The 13,684-nt window shown below is 41.3% G+C and overlaps 1 protein-coding gene across 1 annotated transcript in view; it reads right to left on the bottom strand.

Annotated features, from left to right (window-relative positions):
- CNOT10 (CCR4-NOT transcription complex subunit 10) overlaps nt 1-12,125 on the bottom strand; it is a 28,914-nt gene extending 16,789 nt beyond the window's left edge. Inside the window, exons 1-10 of the mRNA XM_031590267.2 lie at nt 11,918-12,125; nt 8,634-8,725; nt 7,519-7,680; nt 7,124-7,274; nt 6,235-6,380; nt 5,231-5,317; nt 4,437-4,520; nt 3,320-3,437; nt 2,179-2,328; nt 1,230-1,432 (exon numbers count right to left, since the gene is read on the bottom strand). Of these exons, the coding sequence (XP_031446127.2) occupies nt 1,230-1,432; nt 2,179-2,328; nt 3,320-3,437; nt 4,437-4,520; nt 5,231-5,317; nt 6,235-6,380; nt 7,124-7,274; nt 7,519-7,680; nt 8,634-8,725; nt 11,918-11,939 (1,215 nt within the window). The 5' untranslated portion in view covers nt 11,940-12,125. The remainder of the gene's footprint in view (nt 1-1,229; nt 1,433-2,178; nt 2,329-3,319; nt 3,438-4,436; nt 4,521-5,230; nt 5,318-6,234; nt 6,381-7,123; nt 7,275-7,518; nt 7,681-8,633; nt 8,726-11,917) is intronic.
- Nucleotides 12,126-13,684: the final 1,559 nt, after the last annotated feature.

Raw genomic sequence — 13,684 nt, forward strand, 5'->3', positions numbered from 1 at the left:
ACCTTATTCGCTTCTAGAACAGCAGTAGCATACTTAGTCACAGCTTACACTCTAGAAAACAGCCCTATGCTAGAGACAAAGGATGTCTACAGGATAGTTTTATGTTTTCTACTACTTCAGTTAAAATTTAATCTAGAACATCACCACCTCAGAAGCTGTAACAATTCCTAGAGACTAAATACAAAAATCCGAGGTAAAAATAAAAACTGAAGAAGAAAAACAACCCTTCTTTGTCAAAGCAGCAGTAACAAAAGCTACTGCAGTTGCTTTTGTCCATCAGACCTCAAAACAAACATTAAACCTGCAAGCAGTCAGACTTGCTTTCTTTGGATACTGCTCAAACTGGCCACTGACTCCAATTTCATCTTGCTATCTCTGCAATCCAGGAACAGAAATTCTTGCAAGTACCAATTTAGTACCAAGGAAAAGATCCTGTACAAGTTTAATTCTCCTGTGCACGCAAAGACAAAATTTAGTTGTGAGGTTTATATTTACATATTTATATAAATCAATGCATATGGATTTTGCTACCTATATGAAATGAATGTAGGAAGCTCAGGCATTAGAAGGCATCCACCAGTAGTAAGAAACTATTAGTGCTAGTATCTAAATACTAAGTAGACAGCATTCTCTACAGAAAGGGTGCATCACTTCCCATTAGAAAGGGGTGCCTCACTAACAATAGCGTAAGTTTATCACCAAATAATATCTTTGTTTTTATTTCTAAAATTACTTAAGACGGAGTAAGAGAAACCAACAGATGACCTGGAGAAATCCAAAGTGCTTCAAACCAATTCAGAATTACTCTTTCGGATTATGAGTTGGAATGTCTTAGGGGTGAGAAAAATAGTACTTATCCAGCTTCTCCAGCAAAAGTCTTGTAGCATTACTGAAGAAGGGCTGTAGTATGCACCTACACATACCTGTTTTATCTCATGCAACCTTTATAACAGTTCACTCAAACGTTTAAGATCTCAGAAAAGTCGATCTAAGTCTGGGTCTCAAGGCACTATTTCTACAGAATATACAGACATTGTTTTTTTTCCATCTGTTGCAGCTTCAGGTTAAACATACAAAAACACGCATATATAAGAACTCATCTGGACCTAGAGGTGTTGCAAACTCAGGCCTTTAAAATACCTTGACTTGGGCTATATATTATTTCTTACTTTCTGTGATCACACATTTCATAATCTCAATCAACAGAAGGAACATGCAGATCTACTCACCCCTTTATTGGCAGCAATGCAACATTCTGCTATTCTCAGCCACAGACGAGGGTTCGAGTGATAAACCTGGACGGCCTCAATCAGGCATTCAAAGGCAGCTAAGGGCCTCCCAATGTGCAGGAGCTGAATTCCACAATTGTAAAGCAACTCATACCGTTTGTTAGTCAGCAGCGTACACATGGGTCTCCCTGAAAATTTCTTACCTGCACAAAAGGATACATCATATTGGACGTGCAGCTTGGGAAAACTGAAAACATAGTAGGGTAAGGGAGCAAGAGCAGAAGTAGGAAGGGGGCTGTGGGAAACCTCCATAAACTAAATAGCAACCAAACCAAAAAACAAAAACCGACTTTCGTTATAGAAGTCAGCTAAACTCCCTCTGTAAGGAAATTCATTCTTCACTAAAGCTGATACTCAAGATAAATTCATCGTATTTTCAATAAAGGTTGAAGTAAATTAAATGTTAACCACTTATGTACTTTGTCACCTGAGTTAAGTGACATGTAATACTACTGAATTCCAGACTTATGAGAACGTGCATCTTTTTCAGTCTTAGAAATTCCAGAAGAAATCTACTTTGTTGTTAAGAAGTAGAAAACATTTTCTGCCTTCACACTAGTATATAGAACTACAAAAGCAGGGAGAAACAGCAAAAATAACAAAATGTGTAATAAGAACTAGTTTTTTTAAAGAAAACAAGAAACCAACAAATTTATATACTTGGGAGAGAATATAAATTTCATGTCTTGAAATCACTTGGGAGAGAAAAAAAACTTGAGTGTTCCTACTCAAAACAAGAAAACTTTTTATAATGTATATAAAATAGGAACACATTTCAAACCAAACGGAACAGGAATTTCATTGGTAATTACTGCAAGTCTACAAGATTTATTTTCTTTATTTGCCCACCCCTTTTCTACCACCTATTTTCATCTCTTACAAGTCTTACCTGGATCTGAGCTACCTGTTCCTAGCTGTGCACATGCGTTATCGTTTTCCTGTAAGGCTTTTTTAAAGTAAAAAATTCCTAAATTGTGCTTTCCCATTGCAAAGTGGATGCAGCCAAGATTGTTCCAGAACATGCACCGTAAGCATTCACCTGACAGAACAGAAGAGACTACTTTTATAAACTGAAAAAAGTCACTGAGCTGACAAAACATTCCCACCACTCTCATGGGTCAGCAAGATGTTCAAGGATTATGAAGTTACGTCACTGCCTTTCTGTTTATCATTCTATTTCTCTTGGACACTTTGCTCAAAGTGATCCATGGGTAAAGACCAAAGACTTTCAGATCTTATGCACCATGTTCCAAGACACCCAGGTAGAAAGCCAATTTGACATATTGCAACTTGAAGCAAGTTTATCTGTAATTTTTCACAGTATTTAGAGTATATAAACATTTCTCTTTTTCCAACAGATGGCTCTTGTAAAAAGGAAATTCTTTAATGACATTATCTACCTAAGTTTTATAAAATAAACAAACTTGTTAACCTCACCATTCAAGCAGGAAACATACTCTCCTTCAGAAATATATCATGCTCAGATTAACACTGGAAGAAGCTTCTTCCACACAACAGCAAAAAAACAAATGTTTGATTTATCTGCTGATAACTGAAGCTTTACAACGTTACCACTGTTTTAAAAATTATCATCAATAAAGTCATACCACTAAAAAAATAATAATTAAAAAAAAATCAAAGCGACCAAAAAACCAGAACATTTCTGAACAAATTAGCCTGATGTTATTTTATAACCTGGGAAGACTACTAAGTGAACATTCTACTGTTGCTTGTGTAAAAAATGTAATTTGAAAATAAAACTTTTTATAAATGGTTCAGGAAGGACTTTCAGAAATCCATTTTCTTAGTCACTATGTTGTCTAAAAGACAGTTCACTGAAAGCCACAGCACTGTTAATTGAAGGAGTACACCAATAAAGTGGAACATGTACTCAGGATAAAAATTCATGATGCTTAGGGCCTGCTGCTTTAAGAAATCATTTATGTCTTTAAAGTTAGTATCAACGAGTAGTCCTATTTGTACCACATATGTAAGTACTTGCAGGACGAAGGCCTTCTATTTTATTTTACCTGTTTTCATGAAGCCTGGATGTTCAGCAATGTTTGCACTGTTTAAAAGTTTGACTGCTTTACGGTAATTGCCCCTCAAATATTCAAAATTGCTCTTCAGAAAGAGGGAAGGAGCTGACTGCGAAGAAGAAAACAACAGTTAATTATCTTTTTCTTTTTTTTTTTTTAATGATTTCTAATGCTAGATCAGCTTGCCCCTGCTGCCATTTTAAGAATACATGGGCTTAGCTCCTAATGATTTCATGAAGTAACATTTCTTCATTGAATACTCAACCTCTCCTGAAATGCAGAACTAGTTTTTTGTTTTGTTTCTGCTTCAAAACCAAATATTATGCTAAAGAACTCTGTCACAGCAGTGGCAAGTACAGAGGATCCCCCTTTTGCTTTAAGAGGCTTTCTCCAACCTGCCTTCTAATACACTCCCCTCCATGCTTCCCTCCCTGTGGAGCTCAACAACTTCCTCCTGAGCTGTGATTTTCCTGCCAAAAGACAATCACGACCCAGAAAGACTTCTATCAAACCAGCACCTGTTGAGACTGGCAACAAAATGCAAGTGCTCTCCTCCTACTCCCTGATCCTCAGTAAATGCAGAACATATATGGCATGGTGGACACAATGCTGAGCTGAGAACTCCTATACAAAAGAAGAAACTGCTTTCTAGCAAGAGATAAGCCTCCAAAAAAACTTCAACAATTACAAAAGAAAGAAGACAACACACAAAACCCCCATATATTGAAAACCCCCAAATTAATCTTTCTAAAGTGGTTTTACTCAGCAGTGACATCCGAAAATTTTATTTGCCAGAGCATTTATGGTTAACTAAAACTTGCTTTGCACTGCTCAAATTATGAATCATACTTAACCAGTTTATTGTACACAGCATTTCATTGTTATTTTTTTATATCATTAACAACAATGTGCAACTTCCTGAGCAATTCAAAGTCCTATATTAAATACACTTAGAGAAAAGAGATTACAAACCCAACTGATTGTATACAGCACTATTTCAGACATCCATCCTCAGGAAGACCTTTCCTTGTAAAGTAAGTTACCAAATCCAGTTTTAAGATAGGGAACAGACCTAGATTACAAAAACAATAGCTTTAAGAATACTTACATTTCCAGCTGTATTCATAACAGACTTGATCTCCCTTTTGCATGCTTTTAGTGACTTCATCTGGATATAGGCTCTCACCTTATACTGTTTAAAATTAAATTTGTTATATTAGAAACAGTAACTTATGCAGGTTTGCAAGATGGACCATACCTAGAGAGTTATGATAAAATTTCCTACATACATTGTAAAATAGGTAGTAAAAAGCTGTTCAAAAAGTCCTTCTAAGGAAGAATTTCTATTCAACGTATCAACAAATTTATAGAGTTCATATTTACAAGAAGCAAATGTGCATTTTGTTTAATGGCCAACATTCAACAGCTCTACATTCAAATGCCAAAACATCAGCACATAAAACAACAAATTAATTAAAATAATTTAACGTGTAAATTTCCAGACATTTACCTGTTCAACTGACAACACCAATTAGTGAAAGGTGATAGTGAAGCATTTTGTTTTTTCACCCATTTTCCCAAAGAGCAGTACTGGGAAATAAAACCTCAGTGATTTAAACTGTCTTGCAGTCAAACAGATGTAAGATTATCAGAGCTAAATGCAATTTAACAAAATTATTTTAAGACATAGGGACTGAAATTGGAATTTTTTTAGGTCAGTTTCTCCTGTACATGAATCTTAAAAAAAGGCAAAGGTCAGTTAAATCCATTTTTCTGATCTACAAAATGAAATTTAAGGTGACAGTATCACAATTCATGCTGAGCTAGATTTGAGGCAGGTGGCACTCAGTTTTAAGGAGGACTGAATGGATATTCTTATATAAATCACACACATACACCCACCTGATGTATCTTAGATTTAGCAACTTCTATTAAAGCTCCACTTTCAGCTTTTTGATTGGAGGAATCTTTATTTGTATTATTACCTGACTGTCAAAAAAAAAAAACACACCAAGAAATAGCAAAAAAAGAAGTGTTAATAGCTTAAGAAGGAAACTGTAAACTGAGTTTGAAAGGTGATTGGTGAAAATAATCTCTTTTAAGGAAGAAAATTCAATAATGGAAGAAAGTATTCAATAATGTTAAAAAAAAAACCACAAAAACATCCATATATTCCACAAAAAAATTGTAACTTGAGCTTTGCAATCAAAACCAAAGGATGAGCACATCAGCCTACGAAGTACAGAGCTCTATATGAGAGTTAGTGTTATGCTAATCTGCTCTAGCATTGAGGAATTTTAAGAATGCTCTTATTCAGAAAGATAATTTGCATGCTTCTGATTATCTTTTCCATATTTTCTCAAATAGAACTATTATATGCTCAAAGTTTTATTTTAAGTGTGACATTACATCAACTGGAAGTGTCCACTTTTTACTTCCAAGCCACTATTCATTCTATTTTATTTTCCAAAATGGTATAAATAGAAGATTGCATTTGAAAGTCTGCCTCATACTTCCAGACACTAAATTAAAGGAATGTTTGATTTCTCAAACAGTCCTGGATGATGACTGCAGCACTAACTGTACTTCCTCTCTGACACTGACATTTCAAACATGGAGTATCACACAATCATCATCCAAGACAAGTATATCTGGCACTGAAGGCAACTGACTTTCTAATACAAGTCTGACTTGAGATACTTTTTAGCTCCCTGACAGAAAAAGGGTGGAATGGAGAGAACATACAGCCACTGTACACAATTAACTTGTTTACTAAAATGTATCAGTTGTCTGAAGTTACAGACATTCTAACAGTTTTTAAATTCTGAAATATTCTAAAAGGCTATTTTTGGATTTAATAAAAACATACCTTTAGTAAAGTGGCATTCATATGATTTTAAGCTTACCTCATTTTTCCCATTCTTGCTGTTATTGTTGCCCTGTGAAATCATTTTTTCCAGAACAGCAAGGAGATGCAAGGCCTTCTCAGCCTGGTAAGTCAGCAGGTATAAGTCCACAAGCAAGAAGCACACAGCCTGGGCAAACTTCTCTTCTGTATCAAACAAAAGAAGTAGAAAAGATCTTACTGTTCTAATACCAATCCATCCAAACACAATCACAGGACAAAAAAAATAGAAAACCAATTTAAGAAAAGTGCATATACACAACATTATGAGAAAAATCAGAATATTACATAAGAAAAAAATAGATGCAGACACCTACATCACACAGATAAGTATTTTAACACAATGAGGTAATTCTTTCATACTGATGTCATTTGAAAGCAAAGACCAGAGACAGCTTAAAATGCACTTCACGTTGATTGATTCTGAGTACTGGTCTAAGTACATCAGCACCAAAGATCCAGTGTGGGCCATATGCCGACACAGAATCTTACAGAACTCCAGGATTCCATACAAACACATCTCTGCATGGCTGGTTTCACAGAGTAAGCTCCACATAGGCATACTGAGAACTGAGAGAGAAACAGCATTACACTTATTGGATTTGTTGGGACCCCCACACACAAACACTTCATCCCTGTCGCTTCATAAACAGCTCTTGAAGTTGTCAAATATCTGTTCTGATTTTGTTATACTCATCTGCTAAATGTCTCTGAAGCACCTTCCCACCCAAATTCAAATGTTGCCCTTGTAAGTAAAGATTACTCATCATTCCTAAGCCTCTCTTTTTTATTATTGTTATGTACATTTACAAATCACTTTTCTGATAAGCAGAGGAAGATAATTTACTCTGCCTCATTACTGCACAAACAAAACTTTTCTGCCTACACACCGAAAGGCTCTATAAACTGGTACAGCTTCTCTCCAACTGATATAGCTTCAGTATACTGACGCAGATGATACAAAATAACAGCTTGATTGTAGTAAAGCATACTATTTTCAACATCGTCTAAACCATCCATTTCTTCTACAGCAGAATGAACCTGAAAAAAAAAACCACAGAACAGAATCTTGTTTATTCTTAAGCTTTCCATACTTATGATTTTAAAGCATCAAATGTTCATTTTAGAAAAATAACCCAAAAGTACTAATTAGCCTAAAGATAGGGCAGTAACGGTTATAAGCTAATAAAGGGAAGAGGCAAACCTTGTCTTCCTATTTTATTGGAAGATCCCATTACCATTAACAGTGCTTATATATCAAAATTCCATGCAGTGATTGCATTACCTGGTTCTTCAGCTGGTTCAGAGTTTGTCTCAAATTGTCTGTTGTGGTCTGGTTACTTTTACAGAACTCCGCAACTGCAGTATTCAAAGTTATTTTGTAGTCATCTTTGTTTATGTCCTGAAGGTTATTTAAGTGTTGCAAACAGGCATCATAATTTCCAGCCTGGAAACAGCATGTATCAGAAAGGGATTAGTTTAAATGTATGTTTTAATAAGTCAATAATGTTTAATGGTAGTCTCCTCCACTTTTTGAGTCTAGAGAGCAGTGGAGGATTTCCCTGGCCAACAGGGATAAATGGCTCCACATAAAACTTCATTGTTCACAGTATGTATGAGAAGCAGTCAGAAAGTTGAGGTCCTAACTGAAATTGAAAAACAATTTGGTGGAGGAAGAACAAATGGAATAATTAACTATTACAAACATGTTTCTATGAAAACTGTTGTCCTGATGGTTTCAATCATATCAAGCTTCAAGATTCTTTATTTCCTCAGTTTTCATAATCTGTCTCCATCAAATGTACATTGAGCAGCTGCTTGTCTAATTCCTGGCCCATCTTTATGTTCATCTCTTACTTCATCTTGAGAGACTGAGTTACAGTTTAGCCCCTGGATGCCTGCTTAACACAGCTGGGCAGAAGAGGGGTTATACTCCTTTCCTAACATTCCTAAGACAGACTTAATTTGTGCTGCTGAATGAATTATTCAAGAATACAAAACTTGCCTAATAAAGAACACGGCCAAAGTACAATGCTCCTCTGAAAAGTGATTTAATGAGGCTGTGGATGCCCTGCCCCTGGAGGTGCTGAAGGCCAGGCTGGATGGAGCCTTGGGCAATCTGATCTGGTACTTGATCTAGCAGCTGGCAACTCTGCATGTGGCAGGAAGGTTGGAACTTGATGATCCTTGAGGTTCCATCCAACCCAAGCCATTCTACGATACGATTCTATGATTCTATGAAAATGTACATGCCAGCTTTGTAACACAAGCATTGATTTTAGTATCATAACTTGCTAATATATTCTCAGCCATGCTAAGAAAACCAGAAGAAAAAAAAATGCTATAAGCTAGTTTAGCAGTTATGTGGTAGATGAGAAGTATGGTTTGGCTGTATCTTACCAGAAAGGCTTGCAATGCACTGCTCGACAACTCCTTCTCCTGATCAGTGATCCCTGAAGTACCCGTTCCATCGTGCTTCTCAGCACCTTGGTCTGACAAAGGATGAGAGAAAAGTTTGTAAACACAACAGAAGTAATTCAGCTCAAGAAACATTGTTTGTGCCAGTTCTCAGGATCCTCCTGCCAGCAGGAGGAGCTTCCCACCTAACTGTAACACTGTTGCTCTATTACAGACAACATATCCAGCTACCCAATAACCCTACTGTGCTCTCAGTCAATAATCCACGTCCTGCAAGTTCACTGAAAATGAATACATTTTAGATTTCACTTTAAAGCTGCAACCAGACAGCAGAAATAGACTTTATAAAATTATAGTGAAGACCACCTATTATAAGATGAGTAAGTATCCCACTGCACTGGATTAAAACCCAGGCATCCTATATGCTGCTTCCTGAGCAGCAAGCAATGGATGCTTTGAGGGAACAACATGAAAAATACAGCAAAACTATAGCTACAGTATTTTCTCTATGTTCCCTTCTAGATGAAAACCAGTACAGCATGTAGGGCTTTTTGGTTGTTTTTTTTGTTTATTTGTTTTTTTATGGTTTGAGCACTTATACAGTAATCTAACAAGGTTTTGATTGTCTTCAATTTCTTTGATATCAAATTCAAAACTACTAGAGGGAAAACCAGAACAACCGGCATTGCACCAGCCTGGCTTGTATCTGGAAACATCAGCTCATATGCTCATCTTATGTTTTTGAAACAAAGATTATACACCTGCAATGGTTTCCACTGCAGATAACTAATTCTCACAACAGGGGCTTTGCTTGAGCCCACATTTTGCCATGTTAATGGTATGGTGGGCACTGCATATTCAATATCTTTCTCTTCCTACAATTAAAGGATGTAATGCAAACTCTGCTTTGTTTTCACACCAACAGAATGAAAACACTCCTCTACGAGCTCCACCACAAAATCTACTCCCCATTAGCACCAACATACCTGAATCATCTGCTACTCAGTGGCTACAAACACTTAAAATTTATTTATGAAGATGGACAACAATAATAACCAGGCCTAGGGACATTCCTGGGGTAACAACCATGGCAGGATTAGAACAGAGTCACTAACCAGTTCCTGGGTTGTACTTCCTGCAGGGAAACCCTTTCCATCATCCTATTCATCCTATGCAATCATACATTTCAGCAAGAATATATTTGTTGCTTGAGGCTTTCATCCTGCATCAAGATGCCCATGAAGTTGAGATGTTAAATCTCAACCATCTTTTACCAGCCAGTTACAAAGCAATGGGCTGTGATTTGGACAAAACTCAGTAATTCCAACACTCAGGAAGGATGGACCCTTAGGGTGCTACAGAACTACACAGACCTGCTATGAAATCTGACTGCACATAACGCATTCACCAGTGGAACCTTTTCCATAATGAGAAAGAAAACAAATGTCAGAAAAGTTCAGAAAGCTTTGATATGCCATAGTTTTCTCACAGAGAGAAAGGAAAGGAACAAGAAGCATCTCTCCTCACTCTAAACACATAACAGATCTGACTCCTCCTTAATATTTGTGATACAGAACCCACTGACTTTCAAGGACCTTTTTAACAGCAGTGAAGAAATAAACACATTTTCCCTCCAACTACTGTGCTAACAGATAAGTTATTTGCTTTACTCGCTCACTGGGCCTTCAAGATTACACCAGCACAAGGAACAACAATGCAGAGATGTGAGAATCCAAACCTCGGGAAGTTTCTAATGTTCAGCCTGGCCAGGAGCTGCCCACATACACAGGTTGAGCTTTGGGTAGGGCCAGCCAAAGGCACAGTACTGGGTACTGCCTCTGTCTGCAAGCAGATCAAACAAGCAATTTGGTGCTTGTGGAGGTCTGAATCTTGAAGTAACATGTCTTCAGTTAAGCAAACAATAAATGAAAGAGACTGTTAGCTGTCTAGGAAACGTGCCACTTACACAGCTGCATGGCGTATTTCCTAGGGAAGCATCTGGGCAGGTCTACAGAATTCACTACGCCTCTATATCATATGTTTAAAGACAAAAATGAAACCTGGGACTGTTTTAAACAATGCAGGGCTGTTCTTTCTCTTACAAAGTCACTTTCATGGCTGTAAACTGAAGAGTTGCATCTACTCTACAAATCACTAAAGACAGTGAGTTTGTAAATATGAACTGGAAGCTCTTAAGAACAAACCCAAAGTCCAGCTGAAGTAGCTGACAGCACAGCTCCTTCCTGCGACAAAACCACTTTGGCTGCTCTTCAATCCTTTTCCTTGAAACCTGTTGAAGAGCTGAAGGTCCCTCTAACGTACAGCAATCCTACCACTCGTACTTAAAGGAGGACTTCAGCCGATCTTCATCGTGAGACATCTCACCAACAGGCGACCTAAAAGCTGCCTGCTGCCAGATGCTGGAAGCACCCACTTAAACCGGGAGGAGGAAAGCACTCCCGCTCTCTTGACCGCAGGGCAAACAGGTCAACCCAGGAAAGCACGTAAAAACCAGCTTGTGTTTTCATCTGGAGAAGGCAGATGAGTTAGCAACAAAAGCAGCGGGTGGTAAAGCTATCTCCATGGCTGGCAACGTAGGGGCAGCCCAGGAGAAACACCGCGTGCTTCACGGAGGCTTTCTGTTGTGTGTGCGTAAGCAGCTGCTCCCACTGGAGAAGCTGCAGCGCGGTGGACAACAGAACGCAGGGGACAACAGGATGCGGGGGAAAGCGGCGGTAGCGGCAGGCGGGGAGAGCGCAGGATCGCCGCCTGAAAAGGGAGGCCGCCTGCACACCGGCCTGCTGCTCAGCACCAGCTGGCACCTCTCCCGCCCCGGCAGGCCGGGATCTGCCCGGAGCGCCGCAGCCGTTCTCCTCACACCTGTCAGCTGCACCGCCAGCGGCCGCAGCCCCCGGGCCCCTCGTTCCCAGGCCCCGTACGTCCCGCACAAGCCGTGCCGCCGAGCACCGCGGCACCTGCGGAGCGCTTTATTTCCCGAAGCAGGGGATAATCTCTTCTGGGACGGAGAAGAGCCTCCCGCACGGCTCCGGCGGCCGCCGCTCCCCCTTCCGGCCGGGCCGACGGGGACGGGACCGAGGCGGGCAGCCCGCGGGCTCAGCCGGTCGCGCGGCCGCCCGCCGGGCGCTACTTCCTCGGCGGAAGGACACGCGGCAGCAGCACGCCCCTCGCCTTCCGTGCCGGCACTCAGCGCCCGGGCGCGAGAGCGTATCCCTCCGCCCGGGCCCGCGGCCGTTCCCCCCGCTCACCCGCAGCCTTGTCCGCCGCCATCTCTGCCGCCGCCGCCGCCGTGTGATCCGAGCGCGCCGAGCGGGACGAGGCCCTCCCCTGCTCCGCCGAACGCCTCCCGCTCCTCCGCCGTGCTCCGCGCCGCCCGCGGGACTACTTTTCCGCCGGTCCCCTCCGCGCCGCTCCGTCCCTATTCGCCCGCCGCTTCCGGGTTGCCGGCGCCCGCCGACGTGCGGCCGTTGCCGGGGACCGCGTCTGACGTCACGACGCCGCCGCGCTCCCCCCGGGAGGGGCGCCGTGCGCGTGCGCCTCGCCGCCTCGCCGCGTCCCGGGCCGCCATGTTGTCGAGCTCACCCGGCGCCCGGGAGTGCAGGGCTGCGCGGGGATCTCGCGCTGGAAGGGGATTTTCCCTTCGGCAGCTGGTATTGAAGCGCTCGTCTTTGCCGGGACAGACCTCTGTCGGCTCAGCAGTCCTGGCCGCAGCCTGAGGAGCCTGGCTGCTGAGGGCAGTTGGCGTCGGTTCCCTTTTAGGGGTGTGAGTTCCCATCGGTGGGCTCTCCGTGCTGCCACCGTCACGCTGCAGTTCCTGTGAGATGAGCCTTTAGGACTTTGCCATCTGTTAACATAGGAATACTTTTTTGTGTGTTGTTTCTCCAGGTCTGGTTCTCCAGGACTTCCCCTCCTTCCTCATTTACATCGAGTCACTTTTCTGCCCATACCTGTAAGTGTAGATATACCCAGTTCTGATCACTGGATTCTACCTTCTATGATTTTGACATTGTTGCCAGCTGTCAACATTTGCAAAGACAGACCAGGCAATCTAAAGCAAACAGCACCGTAACATGCCTGTTGAATGTTCAATAAAGATTTGAGGATGAAATTTATCCTTAGGGAAGTGGACAACAGAACCAGTTTGGTGGAAGAAGGATTTCCTGCCAGAATCACAGGATCACTAGCATTGGACAAACCGCTAAGATCACCTAGTGCAACCACCAGCCCATCCCCACCGTGCCCACTGACCACATCCCTCAGTGCCACAACTTGAGCCCATTCCCCTTCATCCTATTGCTGTTATCTGGGAGCAGAGGCCGACCCCCACATCAGCACAGCCTTCCTTCAGGCAGCTGTAGACAGCAATCAGGTCTCCCCTGAGCCTCCTCTTCTCCAGACTGAGCAATCCCAGCTCCCTCAGCTGCTCCCATCAGACTTGTGCTCCAGACCCGTCACAGCTTTGTTGCCCATCTCTGGACACACTCCAGGGCCTCGATGTGCTTCTTGCAGTGAGGGACCCGAAACTGAACACAGCATTCAAGGTGCAGCCTCACCAGGGCCAAGCACAGAGGGACGATCACCTCCCTGCTCCTGCTGGCTGCTCTATTCCTGAAACAGGCATCCAGCTACTCTGTTTTCCCTAATGCTACTCTCTGACACAATGCAGGGGAAGGTTTGTAAGGAAAGGTGATACTTTGTTTAACAAAGGGATAGAATTAGAAAGAATTTAACATGCATACAATGTCACTGACTCTGAATGCCTTCAAACAGTGAGAGGTTTTTATGAGCCAAGCTCTGTAAAACGACACATTTTTGACAACACTAGTTGAAGAATTTCAAGAGTACAGTGATTCTCTTTTTGTAAGTCTGAATATTCCAACCTGTGCTTAATGACTTCTATTAATCACAACTTTTACAGTTCCTCTTCAGTTTATCTGGATTTTCAGGCTTTCTTTTGGACATATATACAAGAAAATCCTACAATCCTTCTACAGAAATATTTTATTCCAAGCCTC

The sequence above is a fragment of the Phasianus colchicus genome, chromosome 6, assembly GCF_987193195.1.
Source record: "Phasianus colchicus chromosome 6, bPhaCol1.hap1.1, whole genome shotgun sequence".
Lineage (NCBI taxonomy): Eukaryota > Metazoa > Chordata > Aves > Galliformes > Phasianidae > Phasianus > Phasianus colchicus.